This window comes from Suillus discolor, assembly GCF_016758755.1.
Source record: "Suillus discolor strain FC423 chromosome Unknown F5147scaffold_136, whole genome shotgun sequence".
NCBI lineage: Eukaryota > Fungi > Basidiomycota > Agaricomycetes > Boletales > Suillaceae > Suillus > Suillus discolor.
This window is the reverse complement of record NW_024541383.1, coordinates 36373-59039: the sequence shown is the minus strand read 5'-3', so window position 1 is coordinate 59039 and position 22667 is coordinate 36373. Positions and strand designations below refer to the sequence as shown.

The 22667-nt window shown below is 48.1% G+C and overlaps 3 protein-coding genes across 3 annotated transcripts; 2 read left to right on the top strand and 1 right to left on the bottom strand.

Moving 5' to 3' along the window:
• Positions 1-6200: 6200 nt before the first annotated feature.
• On the top strand, positions 6201-8108 carry F5147DRAFT_728281 (S-adenosyl-L-methionine-dependent methyltransferase; the record flags this gene model as incomplete). The annotated part of the gene is given in 12 exon segments (XM_041439313.1): positions 6201-6482; positions 6541-6721; positions 6780-7003; positions 7054-7068; positions 7123-7180; positions 7191-7195; positions 7238-7375; positions 7424-7528; positions 7582-7678; positions 7735-7796; positions 7845-7969; positions 8027-8108. The coding sequence occupies 12 exon segments, from the start codon at positions 6240-6242 to the stop codon at positions 8106-8108; spliced, it is 1335 nt and encodes a 444-aa protein (XP_041285102.1). The 5' UTR covers positions 6201-6239.
• Positions 8109-15344: 7236 nt separating this feature from the next.
• Positions 15345-15743, bottom strand: F5147DRAFT_659040 (uncharacterized protein; the record flags this gene model as incomplete). Its single annotated transcript, XM_041434535.1, has 2 exons — positions 15345-15657; positions 15721-15743. 2 exons carry the CDS (start codon positions 15741-15743, stop codon positions 15345-15347), a joined length of 336 nt encoding a protein of 111 aa, XP_041285101.1.
• Positions 15744-19804: 4061 nt separating this feature from the next.
• F5147DRAFT_644465 (cytochrome P450) lies at positions 19805-20649 on the top strand. The gene is given in 4 exon segments (XM_041433141.1): positions 19805-19967; positions 19985-20143; positions 20193-20383; positions 20436-20649. 4 exon segments carry the CDS (start codon positions 19834-19836, stop codon positions 20606-20608), a joined length of 657 nt encoding a protein of 218 aa, XP_041285100.1. The 5' UTR covers positions 19805-19833; the 3' UTR covers positions 20609-20649.
• The last annotated feature ends 2018 nt before the right edge of the window (positions 20650-22667 follow it).

Below are 22667 nucleotides of genomic sequence, written 5' to 3'. Positions count from 1 at the left end.
TGACCTTCACTTAGACCCTATGTGACGGCATCAGTGGGCCAGCCAGGCGCTTATGTTCGTATCATATGGTTGTTGGTCCCTCCTGCTCGACGCTGGTATTGACCGCCGGAGCATGTCCATCCTTGAGCAGACCGGAACCGCTATGGCGCATAAGAGGACTGGTGAGAAAGTTGTATTGCGTATGCCATTACATGCTGGCAGAGCATGTCTTTTATTTTCATCGCTAAAAGCAATATATAAAGTCATATTGCGACGACAAGGCCCTGCAATCAACGTAATGCAGCCTGAAAAACTCGTCGGTTCTCTGATGCCATAACACACTGTGACAATGAGTGAGACGAACAGGAATGGATATCTTGTGCAGACTCACATTGTAATATATACTTCAGTGGTGGATTTTCATATGCATCTCAAAATCCAGAAAGCCGAAGTCTGAAATCTGAAGCTTTGAAGGACTCGGGGTGTTGGAATGCACCACAGATTATAATTAGGCTTTAGTGCTGCAGTTCAAAACAAACAAGCCGAGTGTTATTAGTTAGTAAGCGGTAGTAGTATAATTTCAAACCCCGCATTATGCAAAGCTTGCAAAGCGAGGGTGCGCTGCCACACGGCCTTCAAGAGTTCATTTGCCCGAGTCTTCGATGACATCCGGGCTACTTAAGCACCCTGGCACTACTCAATAACCAGACGATAAACTGCCGACATTGCTGACAAGCCCCCCAACTGGCTACCATCAGAGATTGACCCGTGTCACCACGCTGCAAGAAGACATTGCCTATTCACTGTTTGGCGTCTTTGGCATCCTACCTATCAATGGTTTTTGGTAAAATGCCCTCCCCGTTGCGCATCGCAGGCTTCAATTGCATTACACCACATTCTCAGTCATCGAAACAGACTGGTATGATAAAGACCAGGAGATATAGCTCACATATGACGACAAAACAGGCTGGCGCCGTGATCTGCTGATCACCATGGAAGACAAGTTGATTCAGTTCTCGGGGACAAGGCGTACTCGGTGAACATCCATAATTGTTCGTTCGTTCGTAGAATCGTTCTCTCCTCGAGCTGCCTGACTCTCCAGACGATACGCCGAGTGTGGTAGACTGGTCTGTGGCCAGGTCTTCATTATCCAATTTCTCCGGGTCTCGGTCGGAAAGATTGCGTTGTCTCCTAGTAGTTGCGAAGCGAAGATGTAGACGGGGAATGGATTGTGTACCAAACCAAACCATCATCCGTGCTAGGTTCCAGGCTTCCATCCTCTTAATTGATCATACAATGTTTTTCTCGTAACGGTTGGCGTTGTCGAGTTCGATGCATTACTCGAGTCTTACGACAAGGAAACAATGTTAATGTACGTGGTTGCGAAATGATATGAAGAAATATAAGAGTACAAAAGATCCAGAAACTAGTATTGTACCTGTATTGATCACCATTGGCGTGTGGGGGAGTTGCACGGCAAAAAAAAGAGAACGAAACGAGTCTGCAATGGAACCATGACTGGCTCTCTACCACCGACAAAAATGTTGGAACAAAATACTCATGCTTTTCAAACATCGTTGCGAAGTTTGACATAGAACAAGTCCAAGCAAATAGTTTCGCAACGACAGGGCCACCCAAAAAGTGGTAGCTCCGTCCTTCATTTTATATTCAGGTGCTGCTGCTCTGCATACCTGTTGCACGCCAGGATTCTAAGCTTGGACACGGGTATGTCGTTTTTTGTCGCGACTGTTAGCATGATTAGACGAGTCTCACGACGAGGAAATGGGATTGTCGGAAGAGCAGAAGACGTAAAGAGTAATATGATTGTACATGTGCTGCTCCTATATTAATGACCATTGGCGTGCGGGGGAGATGCGCAGCAGAGAAACAAAACAAAACGAGCCCACAATGGGATGGGTGGTGACTGCGCGGTTACTGCACCTGGTGCGAAAGTGCTAGTACCTTGAGCAGGTGTGGTGATGGGCTGAGATTGCGACGACGAGCCCTGGGCGTGCGACGGGCTTTGCTGCTGCGGCCGCGGTCGCGGAGCAACATATAATGCCTAACAGCAACTATTGAACCGCCGGTGATTAGAAATAGATGGAAAGAAAATACCTTTTTGTCCGGCACTGTAGCAACTTCGACGATACGAGGACCGCGAGAAAAGATGGAGCGCCTTGGGCGTTACTGAAGTTCAGTTGCTCCATCGGCATCGGAATGAGAGTGGTGGAAGAACGACGACAGGTGTTCGAGAATGGTACGTGGAATGGCAGAAAAGGATGGGTGAGGACTGCGAGGATTGTGCGCAGGAGAGAGAGTATGGGTACCACGTGCTGTGGAGGACTGAGAGAGATCAGAAAAAGAGCTGGTCAAAGAATGCAGACGACTCACCTGGGTGCCGTCGAAAAAGCCTGGTGGTATTCGACGGGCCTGAATAGGTGGACGTCTGGTAGCACCAGCCTAGAATTCGATCTTAAAAGGGTTGGACAGGGTAAAGAAATACGTCACGTACGTCTTTCAACGACTTTTGAGTTGGAACCTGCAAGTGAGAGATTAGTGTGGTTCGAAAAGCACGATGTATCTGGACTCACATTAGGAATGGATAGTAGGTCCTCAAGACCAGCTTCTTTAAGGATGGCGTGAATGTCCCATACGTATGCATTTTCGTCCTTGCTACCGGTGACCAACAGTTTTCCATCAAGGGAAAGGGCTGCGCAGTTTATGCCACCTTCAAGTTTGTGCTGCAGGAGGGGTGGACCGATTGGGAGGTTTGTGTCGAGATTCCAGAGACGCACTGACACTGTTGTCCCATGATGCACTCACAAGGAGGCGGTCGTTCTGAAATAAGGTGATGACGTCGATCCAGGTTGTTTGACCCTCCAGAATGGTGATCTGCTCCCAAGTGGCTGTGTCATATATCCTAGTCGGGTTAGATGACGCGGAGATAAGTTTCTTTCCATCTGACGTCCAGGCCAAGCTGGTAACTGTCAAATCATGTTTGAGTGTGGCCAGCAGTTTGCCCGTCTTTGCATCCCAGATTTTGACTGCATTCTCTTCATATCCTGCTGTCCCAATTTGTGTGTGATCGGGCGAGTATATCGCCGCCCACACATGCTCGTGCCCGGTCTTGATTGTCAGGATTGTTTTTCCGGTCTTGACATCCCAGACTCTTGCTGTCCCGTCCCAGGATCCGCTTAGCACTCGCTTACCATCCGCACTCCAACACAGTGACGTCACCAATTGAGTGTGCCCTGTCCATCTTGCGACCACACTTCCTGTCTCGACATTCCACAACTTCACTTTCCCATCTCTACTTCCGCTGACAATAGTCTTGCCGTTTGGTGACAATGCCATGCTGTCTAACCCTGCTTCCTCATGCTCCTCATCTCGCCAGTCCTCGCCTATCTGTGCGCCGCTCTCCAAGTCCCATAATCGTAGTGACCCATCGAACGAACATGTCATGATCTGTCGTCCGCCGGGCAGGTGCACAACACCTTGTACATCGCCGGTATGGCCTCGCATCGTCTGACGGGGCCTCATTGCCCGAGTCTGTTGCTTCTTGGTCGGGAAAGACATGATCGGCACGGGGTCTCGAGTATACCAGATCTACTATGCAAGAGAAGCCCGCCAAGATCTTCGAATCAAAACGAGTTGTCTGGCAACGGTAAATGTTCCTGGTAAGTTGGTCTGCCTATCGTCTTCAACTTTAGCTCTTGCTAATATAAACTCGCTCACAAGACACCCTGCTTATGGGAATCTGGTCCTCCGACTTCGGCACTGTGTATATCAGAGTTGCGTATTGGAAAATGCACCGGGATCTTAGTGAGTATTCGAAGTCGCTGGTAAGCAGGTGGATATGTCGCAGAAGACCTTAGTGTATCGCTGACGAGGAGTACCGTCCAGAGTGTTCAAATCACCAGCCGACAGTGGGCGTTTGGATTGAAGTTGAGGAAGTTGGCACTGCTTGTTCGAGCGTATTTTAAGTTACGTTCAACATGACATCCTGTGTTCGCTTCACAGCTTAATTGCTGTGTAGACTAAGCGCTCAGATATGTAACTGGCCTAGAGAAGAAAAGGTATGGCACATTTGGAAATGTATATATACTATGGCTTTTATGTGTGCTTTGAGATACTGAGTGCTCTCATATTAGCTATCTATAAGTAAGACTAGTTGATGAAATATATATTCATCCGAGACAGGGAATCAAAATCATCCAGATCAACTATGACTGCCGTTCGATTGATGCTCTTTGAGAACTCAAATTTAACAAGTAGATCAGGTAATACAACAGCTCATTTTCCAGCCTTTGTGCAGACCACTCAGCCTTCACATGTATCAAGTGAACTCCGCGGACGGTGAGTTGGAACGACTGAATGCAGTACAGGTCAAGTTACACACAATGCTTGTTGGAAACGATATAAATTTTTTCGAGGAAGGCTAACATTATGATACTCTGTTGTGTCGAAGATGCAAAGGTAAGCTTCATATGCGTCTTTTGCATCGTCATGTAACATGTTTGCATAGGAATCGATGAAAACTCAAACCCATTATCCACTAGGACATCGTCCAACTGCTCTGTCATCGCATTCCCGTGGAAGTGTTCCTCGACCTTGGATTCTGCAGAACCTCAAAAGACGAGGCGCTCTGGAATCAGTTCAGCCCCTTTCCCTCATGGAATTGGACGTTTACTCGGGATGGATGTGCAAGAGTATGGGTACCGCACGCTGTAGAGGACTGAGAGAGGTCAGAAAAAAGAGCAGGTCAAGAAAGGTAGACGACTCACCTGGGCGCCACCGAAAAACCTGGCGGTATTCGACGGGCTTGAATAGCTGGACATCTGGTAGCGAATCTTGGAATGGTTGGACAAGATAAAGAAATACGTCACGTACCTCTTCTAACGACTTTCGAGTTGGGACCTGTGAGTGGGAGATTCAAGTCAGTGTGGTTTGAATAGCATGCGGTAATACATGGAGCCACATGATGAAATAATAGGTTTTCAAGGGTCGGCTTCTTTGAGAATGCAGGTGGCGTCGGATATCACCAAAACGGCCCGGGTGTCAGGAGTTTACAGGTATCTTCATATTGATGGACCAGCGTTTCAAAAACTCACCTAGCTGCTTTTGTTTATCATTGTTGGAGCACGGAGGCGCTCATGCTCATGCTAGCTTCTTTTGCAAGTCATTATCGTGACTTGCAAAGTGTTAGTACAACGACTGTTGACCGTCATCATCTTGCATGGAGACCGTCGACATAAACCAGATGCTTGCGAAAAGGCAGCGGGTTGTCCACATGCAGCATACGTCGACGGCCATAGTACAAGCACGGCTTACCTTTGACGACATCGAAACATCTTGCACGGCGATGGCTTCTTCGGTGTGATTCCAAGGTCTCGTCGCTGCATTTGTAACACCCCGCGCAGGTCGCACAAGTCGGGTTAACGTACGATCGTACGACTTACAAAAGTACTATACCTTGCATTATGGAGCGCCTCGATTTGGTTTTGTTCCAACAATAAACAAAGGTGGTTGTAAAGTGGATTTTCGAATCCTGGTCCATCAATATGAAGATAGCTGGAATGTTGTTGACCAAAAACGACGGACGCTGGCCTCGAGTCGAGCTAACCAAAAGGAATATCCACGCACACGAGCGCTTCGTGAGCGCTTTGAAACAAACTTTGTTTGAACTCACGTTTACTGAGTGGGCCTACTAGTTCGATGACGATCGCCTTGGACAGAAATTAATAATGTACCAAACAGCGTGGATCATCATCGGAGAATTTCAGACGATCGCGTCGGACTTCCAAATAAGTCATAGTAGCAAATTGAACCGCCATAAGCTATGGGTCATTCACCGGTGTCGTCTTTTTAACAACTATGGGTAGCTGACTGATGACACGGACGTACACCTCACAGGGTCGATTATGTTTTCTCGCTGATTATGGTATGCACGCTGCGAGTGCAAGCATCATACCTGAACGTTGGCTTATCTAGTACTTGTTTCAAGTAATCATACGGATAAGCCAACGTTCAGATTAGATGTGTCGTGTGCTCTTACCACCCTGATACCACTACACGGGTAACAAGTAGTGTCATCTGAGATGGAGGTCAGGTCTTGTGAGTGGTCAAACTAGGTTTAGCTTCGGTCTTCTTTCACATACCCAATGTTGAATGTGTTCGCCACAGAAAAGCAGCTAGATGATATTTGGTCAAGGAATATAAAACCTGAACGGCTGATGAGGAATCACGCACACTCCCAAAAAATGACGGAGCCAAATGAACTCAAGGTTGAAGCCCTCTTGGACATCATCAATTCCTCTGCACGCAAAGCAATGGCGGAATACAAGAACACTGAACATGGAGTCCCTGGTGTCGATGCAGGCACCCTCCACCCCCTCGATCTTGCGACAGATACACTTGCCCTCAGAAAGGCAATCAGGCTGCTCGAAGGTGCATGCGAGCAATTGAACACAATACTGGCTCCCCCCCAACGCACGGTGCATAATGTAAGTGCCGATTATGATTTATAAATGGCCCTGTATGCCTTGTTGCTCATCTTGCTAGTTTGTTAATAATTACAATTGGGCATGCATAGACGTCGCTGTGCAATCACGTATTGCAGACGTCTTGGACAAACACCCAGAAGGTCTTAGCGTGGATGTGTTGGCTGACGCAGTCAACCTCGATAAGACCAAGATCGCACGCGTGTTGCGCGTTTTGGCCCTCAGGGGTTGCTTCAAAGAAGGTAATATACATCATACTGTCCGTTGATAATTCTGTCTGAGTTCTGTGGTGTTCCATAGTTAAGCGAGACGTATTCGCAAACACACGACTCTCCCTCGTGCTCAAGGAAACAAACAACGTCGGCTTTTATATAAAAACTCAGCGAGAATTCCCAAAATATGCTACGGTTCTGTATGAGACTATGGTCGACCAAGAGTTTGCAAGGTCGGACAAGGTTGAAAGAGCCCCACGAGTATTTACTCTCGGAAAGGAATGCAAAAATAACAGCTTCTGGGAGATGGACGTGAGTTTTAGTCATCATACTGGCTTTTCATGCCTTACCATATTGTACAGGATGAGGCACGCGATGTGCGTGCAGATCCACCAGCTCATGACTGACGACTCACAGAACCTTATACACAGATATTTCACAAAGCCATGATGGGCTATTCTGAGATTCAGGGCTTGTCTGCGGTGCTGCATCGTAAGTGATCACTGTTTTTTCAACCGTCAGCATGACTGAAGCGGCCCATAAGATTACCCTTGGGACAACGTATCCTCTGTGGTGGATATTGGATCTGGAACTGGAGCAATGTCTATTCCTCTGGCGAAAATGTTCCCTCATCTCAGAATAACCAATCAGGATCTCCCAGAAACTATAAAGCTGTCAAGAAACGTGAGTCCGGACATCTATAGCAGACAGGTTATATTCATATTTGACTAGACATGGGAGACAAGTGCTCCTGAGGCACTGCTCGACGGGCGTGTAGAGTTCGTGCCATTGAATTTCTTGGAGGAGTCGCCCGTCGTCGGAAAGGATGTTTACTATGTAAGCGCTAAGTTTGTTCCCATTCAATGTGGCCTACTCAATAATCGATAAAGTTAAGGAGCATCATTCATGACTGGCCGGACGAGGAGTCGATGGTGATTCTCCATAATGTTCGCAAAGCAATGGGACCAAACAGCCGAGTGTTGATTCGTGAGTCGACTGTATTTCAAAGTGGGGTTTACTTCAGACTCAATATGATGTGATAGATGAGTGCGTGCTCTCGCGCACATTCGAAGGGCCTGACGTAGGGGCTAACGACTATAGTGAGGTAAGCTTAGAGTGTAGCTTGATGGCTAAGGTGTAATCATATATTCAGGATCATAAGGCGTCCGAACCTACATTACTGAACTTCGGTAGTCACACAACATACCAAATGGACATGACCGTGTGGCTTGTTTTGAATAGCAAGGAGCGAACCTTGAAGGAATTCAAGGACATTGGGCAAGTTCCTTCCATGCCTGGATACATTGACGATGTTTGATTTGTTATAATTTGCAGGGCCAGTGCTGGTTTGGTGCTCACCCAAACCTATGATCTTGTAGGGATGATGCTCTTGGAATTCAGAATTGCTCAGGACTGATGCCGAACACATTCTGTGATATTCTGTTATTGTACTTGTACCCTCCCCAATTGATCGGATTCAATCAAGACAGCGATTGTTAAACGACACCCATCTCATGAACCAGACGTCAATCTATGCGAATGCAACGTGTAACAAATGCGTAACAGTCCTTCGTCCCTTTGCGATGTGTTCCGTGCCCGTGCAAATGTATTCTACATGTCTATTAGCCTATAAAATCACCGTTTCTAACATTTCCTATAAAATAACATACCGTGACAATGAGTGAGACGAACAGGAATGGATATCTTGCGCTCGTATTGCAGACTCACATTGTAATATATACTTTAGTGGTATGCATCTCGAAATCCGGAAAGCCGAAGTCCGAAATCTGGAGGACTCGGGGTGTTGGAACGCACCACAGATTAACCATTAGTGCTGCAGTTCAAAACAAACGATAACCGAGTGTTTACTAGTTATTAGTTGCTAGTAAGTAGTCTACCGTTTGGAAGATAATTCTCTTGCAAGTTTAATTTCAAACCCCGCATCGTGTATGCGGCAAGTACTTTGAACGCGAATAATCAAAGTAAGAGTACAGAAGAGAACCCAAAGAGAACCAGAGACTAACGTGAAATAGTTGTGCGCCTGTGTTGATGACCATTGGTGTGTGGGGGAGTTGCACGGCACAAGAGAACGAAACGAGTCTGCAATGTAACCGTGACTGGCTCTCTACCACTGACAAAACGGTGGAACAAAATACTCATGCCTTTCAAACACCATTGCGAAGTTCGACACGGAACAAGTCTAAGGAAATAGTTTCGCAACGACAGGGTCACCCAAAAAGTGACAGTTCCATCCTTCATTTTGTATTCAGGTGTTGCTGCTCTGCATACCTGTCGTACGTCAGGACTCTAAGCTTGGGAACGAGTATGACGTTTGTCATGGCTGTTAGCATGATTAGACGAGTCTCACGACGAGGAAACAGGATTGTTGGAAGAGCGGAAGACGTAAAGAGTAAGATGATTATACACGTGCTGCTCCTGTATTAATGACCATTGGCGTGCGGGGGAGATGCACAACAGATAAACAAAACAAAACGAGCCCACAATGGGATGGGTGGTGGCTGCGCGGTTGCTGCACCTGGTGCAGCAGTGTTGGTACCTTGAGCAGGTGTGGTAGTGGACTGAGATTGCGACGACGAGCCCTGGGCGTGTGACGGGCTTTGCTGCTGCTGCTGCGGCCGCGGAGCAACAAATAATGTCTGAACACAAATTATTAAACCACCGTGATTGGAAATAGATGAGAAGAAAATACCTGTTTGTCCGGTACTGTAGCAACCTCGACGATAGGAGGACCGCGAGAAAAGATGGAGCGCCTTGGGCGTTGCTGAAGTTCAGTTGCTCCATCGGCATCGGAATGAGAATGTTGGAAGGACGACAAAAGGCGTTCGAGAAGGGCGCGTGGAATGGCAGATAGAGGTGGGCGAGAACTGCGAGGATTGTGCGCAGGAGAGAGAGTATGGGTACCACGTGCTGTAGAGGACTGAGAGAGATCAGAAAAAGAGCTGGTCGAAGAATGTAGATGACTCACCTGGGTGCCGTCGAAAAAGCCTGGTGGTATTCGACGGGCCTGAATAGGTGGACGTCTGGTAGCATCAGTCTAGAATTCAATTTTAAAATGGTTGAACAGGATGAAGAAATGTGTCACGTACGTCCTTCAACGACTTTTGAGTTGGGACCTGCAAAGTGAGAGATAAGCGTGGTTCGAAAAGCACGAGGCACCTGGACTCACATGAGGAATGGATAGTAGGTCCTCGTGCCCAGCGTCTTTGAGGATGGCGTGAATGTCCCATACATATACATTTTGGTCGCTACCGGTGACCAGCACTTTTCCATCAGCGGAAAGGGCTACGCAGTGTAAATAACCTTCATGCTGGATGGGTGGACCGACTGGGAGGTTGGTGTCGAGATTCCATAGACATATTTTTTTGTCATCTGAAGCACTCACAAGGAGGCGGTCGTTCCGAAACAAGGTGATGGTTTCGAACCAGTGTGTGTGGCCCTCCAGAATGGCGATCTGCTCCCAAGTCGTTGTGTCATATATCCTAATCAGGTATCCCCCGGAGATAAGTTTCTTTCCATCTGACGTCCAGGCCAAGCTGACTAACACATCATGTTTGAGTGTAGCGAGCAGTTTGCTTGTCTCTGCATCCCAGATTTTTATTCGTTCGTCAACTTCGTTGTATCCTGCTGTCACAATTTGTGTGTGATCTGGCGAGTATATCGCTATGTGCACCCACCGGTGCCCGGTCTTGATGGTCTTGATTGTTTCTTCGTTCTTGACATTCCAGACTCTTGCTGTCCCGTCATAGGATCCGCTCAGCACTCGCTTACCATCCGCCCTCCAACACACTGACATCACACGTTCAGTGTGCCCTGTCCATTTTGCGACGACCTTTCCCGTCTCGACATCCCACAACTTCACTTTCCCATCTTTACTTCCGCTGACGATAGTCCTGCCGTTGGGAGACAATGCCATGCTGTGCAGCTCTGCTTCCTTATCCTCCTGATCTCGCCAGTCCTCGCCTATCTGTGTGCCACTCTCCAAGTCCCATAGTCGTGATGACCCATCCCTCGAACATGTGATGATCCGTCGTCCCTCACGCAGGTGCGCAACACCTTGCACCCTGTTGGTATGGCCTCGCATCGTTTGACGGGGCGTGACTGCTGGCGTCTTATTCGTTGGGAAAGACATGGTCGGCGTGGGGGAGGTCTCGAGTATACCAGATCTATCTTCTTTAACTTCAGCTACCACCAATATAAAGGCACAAGCCATTCCTCTAGGCCTCACCAGATAGCTGCTTATAGGAATCCGGTCCTCCGACTTCGGCACTGTGTATATAAGAATTGCCTATTGGAGAATGCCCAGAGACCCTGGTGAGTGTCCAACGCCGTTAGTAAGGAGTGGATATGTTGCAGAAGACCCTAGAGCATCACTGACGAGGAGCACCGTTTAGAGTGTGGCCAACAGTGGGCGTTTGCAATGGAGTCGAGGAACTGCTTGTTCAAGCATATTTTTAGGTGCATTACATGTGTCATCCTGTGTCTGCTGATTTGCTATTTAGACGAGGCGCCCAAGTCTGCGACTAGCGCTAGTTGCTTCTTCCCACATCTGATGGGCTACTTCGGTGGCGGTGAGAGAGTTCAACGGCGAACATCTCTCTCCGTCTCATATCTTTATTCCGAAATCGATGCTATCAAGCCTTCAACATGCCGTTGTACCACCAACGTAGTCGCAATGTCCTGCTCTTGTGTATTACCGCCGGATTTACATACTTATCACGAATACTTCAAGTACCAATATATCAAAGATCGATGGAGCTATTGACAAGTATCTGCCGGACGCATCTGGGGATGGATGATATGTTCTGGCAATGTACGAGTACCCAGAATATGATCATGAGTCGCAGCAGATAAATTTGAACGCTTCCTACTTGGGAGCGTCATAGGGTGAGTATCTGTTCAACAGCCGATCTCATCTAGCTTGGTGCTGCGATGTTCTTCAAAATATACGGGAGAAAGCGAATGAGCATGCATTTCATGCACATTTGTAGGACGCAACCTTGTGGTGAGTTGCAATCTAGCGGTGTGGCCACTCCGATATATATAACTGGAACTTCGCATAGGCACGAAGGAGCCCCATCTCACCTTTGGCAAAAAACGCTTACAGTCTGGAACTCTGGATTGTTTATCCTGGTGCTCCAATAGGTTAAAAAAAATTCTACTTGCAATACGTTCTTCCGACATCCTCCCTGCCATGCCATTTGCCAGGCGCAACCAATCTGCCAGTCCAATAGTTGCACTCCCAAGGTTCTAGACACCCTCACCGTGAAGTTGCTCACAACACCAATTGTACGACATGAAAGCTGGCTGCGTTCAGCGTACCGCACCCCTCACCTCAGTGATATTAGTTAAGATTCTCCTTCACAAAGCTCGTATCACATCGCACAAACCATGCATTTCTCCTTCGTCGTCGTCCTTACTGCTTTGGCAGCATGCATGTCCGTTAGTGCATGTAGCACATGGGTGCAGCGTTGCTCCACTGACAGTGATTGCTGCACAGGCTTGCACTGTCTTCCCGGCCAAGTGAGTATAAGCAGTTTACTTTGCATCCAGGATTAAACGCCATTACTCACCTCTTGTGATGCTAATAGAATGGTGATGCCAATTCCTGTGGTTAGGCTTCCTATGGGCCAGTCAACGAGACGAGAAGCACGACTGGAGAGTGAGTCAAGTTTCTGCGTTCGCATTGGGCCGTTGGCATCGTCCAATATACAGTTCGTTGCTGACTTGATCGCTGTAGTTGCTTCCGGAATCTGGAGAAATTTCACTGGTGTATGGACAACGGTGTCAGCACCTGTAAATCAATAGTTACGATCCCATATGCTCAATATCATGAACACAAAAAACCGCTGGCGTTTATGGCCGGTACCCGTAGTTGCACACTGGTAATTATGTAGCCCTGTGCAAAACCGATGTTTCGGGGCTCCGGCAGAGAACTGAGCAAATACCGGTGCACAAATTTGGAGCATGGGCATTATAAAGGGCATCTTGCTCGTCCGAGGTTGAATTTTGCAAACATAACCTGAAAGGCTACATAGTAGCTGATGAGTTGGCGATGATATTGCAAAAGTCTACGGATAAGAGGAACCTGGGCTGATCCTAGGCTTTTATCCTGTGAGTATAGTGATGCTCTCGCGACGGTTAGTATGATCGAGTTCGCTGCGTTGCACGAGTTTCATGGCAAGGAAACAGGATCGATGGATTAGGGGCAGATATGAAAAAAATGATTGTACATATGTTGTTCCTGTATTAATGACCATTGGCGTGCGGGGGAGATGCGCAGCATAGAAACAAAACAAACCGAGCCCATAATGGGATGGGTGGTGACTGCGCGGTTGCTGCACCTGGTGCGCCAGTGATGGTACCTTGAGCAGGTGTGGTGGTGGGCTGAGATTGCGACGACGAGCCCTGGGCGTGCAACGGACTTTGCTGCTGCGGCCACGGTCGCGGAGCAACAAATAATGTCTGAATACAAATTATTAAACCACCGCGATGGGAAATAGATGAGAATAAAATACCTGTTTGTCCGGTACTGTAGCAACTTCGACGATAGGAGGACCGCGAGAAAAGATGGAGCGCCTTGGGCGTTGCTGAAGTTCGGTTGCTCCATCAACATCGGAGTGAGAGCGGTGGAAGAACGACGAAAGTCGTTCCAGAAGGGCACGTGGAATGGCAGATAGAGATGGGCGAGGACTGCGAGGATTGTGCGCAGGAGAGAGAGTACGGGTACCACGTGCTGTAGAGGACTGAGAAAGGTTAGAAAGAGCTGGCCAAAAATGGAGACGACTCACCTGGGTGCCGTCGAAAAAGCCTGGTGGTATTCGACGGGCCTGAATAGGTGGACGTCTGGTAGTACCCTATAATTTCAATCTTAGAATGGTTGGGCAGAGGGAAGAAATGGATCACGTACGTCCTTTAACGACTTTCGGGTTGGGACCTGCAAGTGAGAGATTAGTCTGGTTCGAAAAGCACAAGGCACCTGGACTCACATGATCAATGAATAGTAGGTCCTCGTGGCCAGCGTCTTTGAGGATGGCGTGAATGTCCCATACATATGCATTTTTGTCCTGGCAACCGGTGACCAGCACTTTACCATCAGCGGAAAGAGCTGCGCAGTTTACTGCATCTTCGTGCTGGAGGGGTGGACCGACTTGGAGGTTTGTATCCAGATTCCATAGACGCACTGTTTTGTCGTTTGATGCACTCACAAGGAGGCGGTCGTTCTGAAACAAGATGATGGTGTTGACCGAGCTTGCGTGACGCTCCAGAATGGCGATCTGCTCTGAAGTGGTTGTGTCATATATCCTAATTGAGTCATATGCTGAACCGCCGGAGATAAGTTTCTTTCTGTCTGACGTCCAGGCCAAGCTGAGAACTACGAAGCTATGTTTGAGTGTGGCGAGCAGTTTGCCCGTCTCTGCATCCCAGATTTTTATATATTCCATTTTTATACCTTCGACATCTTGGTTGAGTCCTCCTGTCCCAATTTGTGTGTGATCAGGCGAGTATTTCGCCGTGCGCACATACGTGTGCGCGGATTTGATTGTCAGGATTGTTTTTCCGTTCTTGACATCCCAGACTCTTGCTGTCCCGTCATAGGATCCGCTCAGCACTCGCTTACCATCCGCACTCCAACACACTGATGTCACACGTTTAGTGTGCCCTGTCCATTTTGCGACGACCTTTCCCGTCTCGACATCCCACAACTTCACTTTCCCATCTTCACTTCCGCTGACAATAGTCCTGCCGTTTGGAGATAATGCCATGCTGAGCATCCTTGCATCCTTCTCCTCATCATCTCGCCAGTCCTCGCCTATCTGTCTGCCGCTCTCCAAGTCCCATAGTCGTAGTGACCCATCGAACGAACATGTCGTGATCCGTTGTCCCCCAGGCAGGAGCACAACACCTTCTATATTTTTGGTATGGCCTCGCATTGTCTGACGGGGCGTGACTGTTGGTGTCTGTTTCTTCTTATTGGTCGGGAAAGACATGATTGGCGCGGAGGAGGTCTCAAATATACCAGATCTATGCGAGAGAAGCCTGCCAGGATCTTTGAATTGAAACGAGTTGTCTGGCGATGGCAAATATTTCTGGTGAGTCAACCTGCCTATCTTCCTTAACCTCAGCTCTCGCTAATATAAACGCACAAGCCATCGCTTACCAGATAGCTTCTGCACTATAGGAATCCGCTCCTCACCCAGAAGCCAATTTATGCAGGAGTTGCGTATCGGAGAATGTACAGAGATCTTGTAGCGTATCCAAAGTTGCTCGTGAGCAGGTGCATATGTTGCAGAAGAACCCAGAGTATCAAAAACTCACGAGAAGTTTACACACCCAGTGCTCAGATCACCAGCAATAAGTGAGTGTTTGGGTTGGAGTCAAGGAAGTTGGGCACTGTTTCATTTAAACCGTATTTTAAGGTGCGTCACATGCGTTATCGCTTCACAGCTTGATTGCTGTATGCGAAGCGCACAGGTTTGCAGCTAGTGCCTCGTGGATGATCTTTGCACATCTGATGGAACTACTTCGATGGCGACGAGAAAGTTCGACAGAGGGCTGCGTTCCCTCTTTATTTCACATGTTTTCTCCACCCTATTTCGAATCCGATATCGTCCCATCTTGCAGCATCCCATCACTAGATGTCGTATTCTGAAATCTGCCAGAGTTTTCCGCGTTCATATTCTCTTGACTTGTCCCTTCCTTCCTCATCCTCTGCCTCGGCCGCCGTTGCCGCAATATCAACCTCCGATGGATATGTCTTCAAGTTCGACCCGCTACAAACATCGCCGCGCGCTCTCGATGAACTCGTAAGTATGATTGACAGCCCGAAGAAGCACGCGAGGAGATGGGCGCTTGGTGCATGCTGTGGTGAGTACGTGGAGCATAGTAAAGCGGTGTCTGCTTTTCGCGCCGTCCGGGCCGCTCGCGTTAGGCGCCCCGCCAATTTGCTACACTGTCGTTCATAGTATCATGCATAGAATTTCGATTCGTTATTCACCTCGCTAACGCACCTGTTACGTTGAACATCCGACATTTCATCGCATGTTCTAGTCACAACCAAAAAATCGCCGGGGTGTATGGCTGGTTAGTGCGGGTCATCATGCAGTCCTGTACGAAACCAAAGTTCCAGGGCCCCGACAGAGGAAAGGACTTCGAAAACATCGATCATACTTACACTACCTCTCGATAAATTGACTGTCATGTATGGTCCGCTATGAGCCTCCCCCCGAAGGAGATTGCTTTCATAATATTGTTGAGATCGAGGCCTACTCCAAATGGCCTTGTCCAAAATACAAGTATATGGATGTAGGACTTGGTGCATGGATATCAGACAACGTATCTTGCTCGTCCGAGATCGAACCCTGTAAATATCACCTGAAAGATCACATAGTGGCTAACAAATTGGTAATTGTATTGCGGAAGTCTATGATGAGAGGAACGTGCGCTATCCCAACTTTTATCGTCTGCAAGTAGAATGGTGCTCTCGCGACAATTAGCATGATCGAGTTCGATGCATTGTACGAGTCTCACAGCGAGGAAACAAGATTGATGGAATAACAGAAGACGAAATGATTGTAGTACATATGCTGCTCCTGTATTAACGACCATTGGCGTACGGGGGAGACGCACAGCAGAGAAACAAAACAAAACGAGCATACAATGGGATGGGTGGTGGCTGCACGGTTGCTGCGCCAGCGCTGGTACCTTGAGCAGGTGTGGTTGTAGCAGTGGTAGGATGAGATTGTGACGACGAGCCCTGGCCATGCAACTGCCTTTGCTGCTGCGGCCGCGGTCGTGGAGCAACATACAATGCATGGACAGAAATCGTTGGACCACGACGATAGGAAATGGACGAGGAGAAAGAAATACCTTTCTGTCCTGTACTGTAGCAACTTCGACGATACGAGGACCGCGAGAGAAGATGGAGCGCCTTGGGCGTTGCCGGAGTTCGGTTTCTCTATCTACATTGGAGTGAGAGGGGTGGACGAATGACGAAAGTCGTGCGAAAAGAGCACGTGGAATGGCAGACAAGGATGGGCGAGGACTGCGAGGATTATGCGCAGGAGAGAGGGTATGGGTACCACGCGCTGTAGAGGACTGAGAGAGATCAGAAAAAGAGCTGGTCAAAAAAGGTGGACGACTCACCTGGGTGCCGTCGAAAAAGCCTGGTGGTATTGGACGGGCCTGAATAGGTGGACGTCTGGTGGCATCAGTCTAGGATTCGATCTTAAAATGGTTGGACAGGGTAAAGAAATACGTCACATACGTCCTTTAACAGCTTTTGAGTGGGGACCTGCAAAGTGAGAGATAAGTGTGGTTCGAAAGCAGGAGGCACCTGGACTCACATGAGGAATGGATAGTAGGTCCTCGTGGCCAGCGTCTTTGAGGATGGGGTGAATGTCCCATATGTATGCGTTTCCATCGCTGCTACCAGTGACCAGCACTTTTCCATCAGCGGAAAGGGCTGCGCAAATTACTTCATCTTCATGCTGGATGGGTGGACCGACTGGGAGGTTGGTGTCAAGATTCCATAGACGCACTGTGTTGTCTGATGCACTCACAAGGAGGCGGTCGTTCGGAAACAAGGTGATGATGTGAACCATGTCTGTGTGACCCTCCAGAATAGCGATCTGCTCCCAAGTGGTTGAGTCGTATATCCTAATCAAGTCAGATGATGAACTGGAGATAAGTTTCTTCCCGTCTGACGTCCAGGCCAAGCCAAATGTCACATCATGTTTGAGTGTGGCGAGCACTTTGCCCGTCTTTGCATCCCAGATTTTGACTGCGCTCTGGTTGTGTCCTCCTGTCCCAATTTGTGTGTGATCGGGCGAGTAGATCACCGTCCACACATCCTCGTGCCCGGTCTTGATTATCAAGATTGTCTTTCCAGACTTGACATCCCAGACTCTTGCTGTCCCGTCAAAGGACCCACTCAGTACTCGCTTACCATCCGCACTCCAACACACTGACGATACACGTTCAGTGTGTCCTGTCCATTTTGCAACCACCTTTCCCGTCTCAACATCCCACAACTTCACTCTCATATCTCCACTTCCGCTGACAATAGTCCTGCCGTTTGGAGACAATGCCATGCTCGACAACTTTGCTTCCTCATCCTCCTCATCTCGCCAGTCCCCGCCTACTTGTGCGCCGCTCTTCAAGTCCCATAGTCGTAGTGACCCATCGAACGAACATGTCATGATCTGTCGTCCCCCGGGCAGGTGCACAACACCTCTTACACTGTTGGTATGGCCTCGTATTGTCTGACAGGGCGTCACTGCTGGTGGTGTTTTTTGCTTCTTATTCGTTGGGACAGACATGGTCTGGGCGCGAGGGACATCTCAAGTATAGCGATGGCAAATATTTCTGGTGAATCGACCTGACTGTCTTCTTTGACTTCAGCTCTTGATAATATAAACTCACAAGTCATCGCTTACCAGATCTATACGAATACGATCCTCACTCAGAAGCCAATTTATGCAAGAGTTGCCTATCGGAGAATGCACAGAGATCTTGGAGGGCATCCAAAGTTGCTTGTGAGCAGATGTATATGTTGCAGAAGAGCCAGAATATAACTCACGAGAAGATAAGACACACAGTGCTCAAGTCACCAGCGATAAGTGGGTATTTGGGTTGGAGTCGAGGAAGTTGGGCACTGCTTAAAGCCGTATTTTAAGGTGCATCACAGGCAGTATCGCTCCACATCTTGATTGCTGTGTACAATGCGCACAGGTTTGCAGCTAGTGCCTCATGGATGATGATCTTTGCACATCTGATGGACTACTTCGATGATGATGGTGGTGATGATGATGAGAAAGTTCGACAGAAGGCTGCGTTCCCTCTCCATATCACATGTTCTCTCCAGCCTATTTCGAATTCGATCTCGTTCGATCTTACAGCATCCTGAAATATGCCAGAGCTTGCGTCCTCGAGTTCGACCCACTACAAACATTGCCGCGCGCACTCGATGAACTCGTAGGTATTACTGACAACCTAAAGAAGCACGTGAGAAGATGAGTGCTTGGTGCAGGCTGTGATGAGCGAGTGGAGTTGAGTGTAGCATAGCTAATCGGACGTCTACTTTAGGAGTCAAAATCTCTTGGAGTGTATGCAGAGGTGAAGGTTTACCGGGCTTTACCCAAGGGCCAAGAGCACCGCGTCAGATTTTCGGGATGAACAGGGCACTGAAGTTTGGAAACAGCGATATAATGAGGCCATCAAGGCAAGGGGTGTAGTATATCGAAGTCAGCATGCCAGAGGAGCACTGTACAAATAAAATTTTCTTTCGTGACTATGAGTGTCGGGCATACGATCGATAAGTTACTTGAACATGGGAACACGTGATCCCTGAGCTATCGACTCGATTCCACGACTCTCAGACTTTCTGTATCATAGTATGTGACGAGCTTCTTTATCTTTTTAACCGTTTTACAATCGACATCCTACATGGTCGAGCCAAGCCCAAGGATCACCGCCGAGTACCGCCAGGCTTTTTCGGTGGTGGCAAGACGTGTCACCTGCATTTCTTTACCAGTTCTTGTGACTATCTCAAAAGATGGGCCTGTAGACTCACTAGCTGCCAGACAAACCCTCTCATTCAAGGGCTTTGCTCGCATACATAATCAAAATCTGCTATAGCCATCGAATGCCAATCATGTCTTCTGTGACCAGCAAGGAGCAAGGGTTAATCTGGTGCAAGATGTTGTGCACCTGGGGGATTGTGCACAATACGATTCCCCCCAGAATGTGGGATGCAAAGAGCGGAGACAGCGGTGGAGATGTCTGTGTGGGTGGTGATCTATTTAGCCAACAACACACAATTTGTGATGGGCGTAAACCATGGGGGTGCAGTAAAAATCTGGAATGCAAAGATGGTCAAGCGCGATACTCCAATGCGTATGCCGCTTGCTTGATCTTACACCCTTTCACATCTTGTGTATGTATTTTCCTCTGATCATATCCTTCCTTACCCCATCCGGCCAGATCATCAGCTGCCCCTGCCGCCCGGCGTATATAGCAAGGAGACACATCACTAAGCTGCATAATCGACGACGCTTTACTATTTCCCCGTGGTTACAAGGACGGTTGCATTATATACAGTTTGCTAACCCACTGCTCGAATCATGGCCCCTGCAGCTGATGGTCGCCTCGCTATCCTCGCTGGCCTAGCGCCGCTCCCATTGCTAGGGAGCGTCTTATCTGTCGACACTCAGGAGCCTTGGTTGACTTGCACTAAATGGGGTGCTACGTATGGTACGTGAACAGATTGTATAGGGTATGTGTACCGCATATCGTTATATCAGGGGATTTGGTCTTCATGCGAATTCTAGACCAGGAAATGGTCGTGGTCGATTCTCAGCGCATTGCAGAAGCCTTGTTGGAAAAGCGTTCTCGGATTCACTCCGACCGACCATACCTAGCCACAATCGAGCTGTGCGTTCCTCCAATATTATTTTATTCAACTAGTCTGAGGTTCTTGCAGGTATGGATGGTCGATAAGCTTTGCATTCATGGGTTATGGCGATGAATGGCGTCTCTGCCGACGACTGTTCCACCAAACTTTCCGTTCCGAGTCTGCAGTGAAATTTCGCCCAATACAGATCAGGCGAGCTCATGAGATGGTCGTCAACCTAGTCGATGACCCTCAACGTTATCATGACCACTTCGCAACATCAGCAAATGATTTTTGTTTACAAATTGAACGATTATTTACTTGTTCACATATTCTCGTTATCTGTTGTGATGTCAGCTGCATATGACTACGATATCGGAGCTCGTGATGATCCTCTGGTGAAGATTGTGGTAGAGGCACTGAATCTGAGCTCGGCCCTGTTGACCCCGGAGACAGCGTTGATGCTTAAAACCTTCCCCTTCTGTGAGTTCAACTCACTTAGATGAGAAAGCGTTAACATGACAGGCACCTTCGTGGAATGTAGTACGAGTCAACAAGCTGGAAACATTGTGCCTCTGCCAAGTTCGAGTTAGGGCCGGATCGTTCAGGCCTCTTTTATAGAAATTTGATGCTCGCTGATTGATCTATGGCACCAGCATGCTGCACCACTCGTAAACAGGCTAGAGTATCAAGACATCAAGACGAGCTGGAAAATGGAGACGTACGACTGTCAAATGTTTGTCACGACCATCAAGTTAGTCTTTACGTATAGGGAGATGGTCCAGAAACTGAGGCAGCATGGTGTCAACACAGCTTAAACCGCGAAGCGAATACGGGAATAACACGCACCCTGGTGAATACTTAAACAACCGGGTACGTACCCAACTTCTTCGACTCCAGACTAAACGCATACTGTCTCAGCTTACACGTCGTACTTCTCGCTGGAAATTTGAGCAGTGCTTTTCGTGAGTAATGATCTAGGCTCCTCTGCAAGGCAACCGCTCACTCACCAGCGACTCTGAAATTCCATCAAGATCTTTTGCGTGTTCTCGAATCACTGCGCCGCAACACCCCAAACAGAATCCCAACTCAGCGGTCCTGTGAGCAGGCTGTTTTATCTGGTGAGAAACGCGACGTAGGCTCATATTAACAATACGGAAGCAATGTCGTCGACCCACCGTTAACGCGTTCGAATTTAAAGAATCAAAGATCCCGGTAGACATCTTCAGCATACATAGCCCAAGATCTGTTGTACCTGAGACCTGTTGGATGCTTCCTTACCATGTCTTCACCCACCACTGAGCAGCACTCCCAGCGAGACAATGAAAGGTAATACCAGCTGAGTACAAGGTCTGTGTGAACTTGTGTGACGGACGACACATCATTGCATATTCGTGGGATGGCTTACTGCGACTATGTGGTGCACAGTTTGGTGACGATGAGGAAGATAAGGAATCACTGAGAAGCATGACATAAGCGTTGTCAACAACAAGACTCTTGCGAGAAGAAGCGGTAATGAAACGGCGAGGTTGAGACAGTTTGCTTGCAGGATTCAGTGCTCATTCAGCAGAGCTTTATATCAACGCTGTCGCTTGTTTCCGATCAGGCTCTCTTTCTCAGTAGATCGCCGCGATACGTCACTATCAGAGATTTTTCACGCATGGCACACTACTCTCATTGAATTAACTATGCCGATCAAAATAGGAAAAATGATAACGTACTGGCTTCAACTTGAATGAGATTCTCTTGCCGAAGGTTCATTGCGTCGACTATTCGCCTAGTTAGGTGACGAGATTTAGTTGTAACTCGAAGATCAGGACAGAGAATGGGTTGCATAGGAAAACAAAGCATCATCCGTGCCCGTGCTAGTCATCGCCAAATTAGTTGATCTTATAATGTTCTTCTTGCAACGGTTGGTATTGTCGAGTTCGATGCATTGCGCGAGTCTCATGGCGAAGAAACAAGACTGATGCACGTAATTGCCAAATGATATGAAGAGACGAGTACTGAAGAACTAGAAGCAAATATGAAGTAGTCGTGTACCTGTATTAATGACCATCGGCATGTGGGGGAATTGCACAGTAGAAAAGATTACAATCACGAAATGAGTCCACCATAGAAGTGGCTGTGGCTATGCGCTTGCTGCACCTGGCGCGATAGTGTGAGTACGGTCAAGAGCAGTAGGTGTCGCGGACGTCGAGGGGGCGGCAGGATGACTCTGCGATGATGACGCTTGGGCATGGACTTGGCATTGTGGTTGGTCTTCCTGCTGTATTGGTTGTGCATTTCTATTAGCGTGCTGAGGTAATGTGCAGCAGCAGAGAAAAAGAAAGAGATGACCCAACAGTCGGATGGGTGAATACGGATGTCTTGGACGTAGTGTAGTAGAATTGGCGCCTAGGGCAGGCTGTGTCGTGGATGGCCCCTGGGGGGGCGATTGGGTTTGCTGCTGTGCTTGTTCTGGCGGCGGGGGAGCAGTGAATATAACCTGAACAGAAATCGTTAGAAAACGGCAATGGGAAATGCACGCAAAGAGATGTATACCTCTCTGTCCTTTAATGCAGC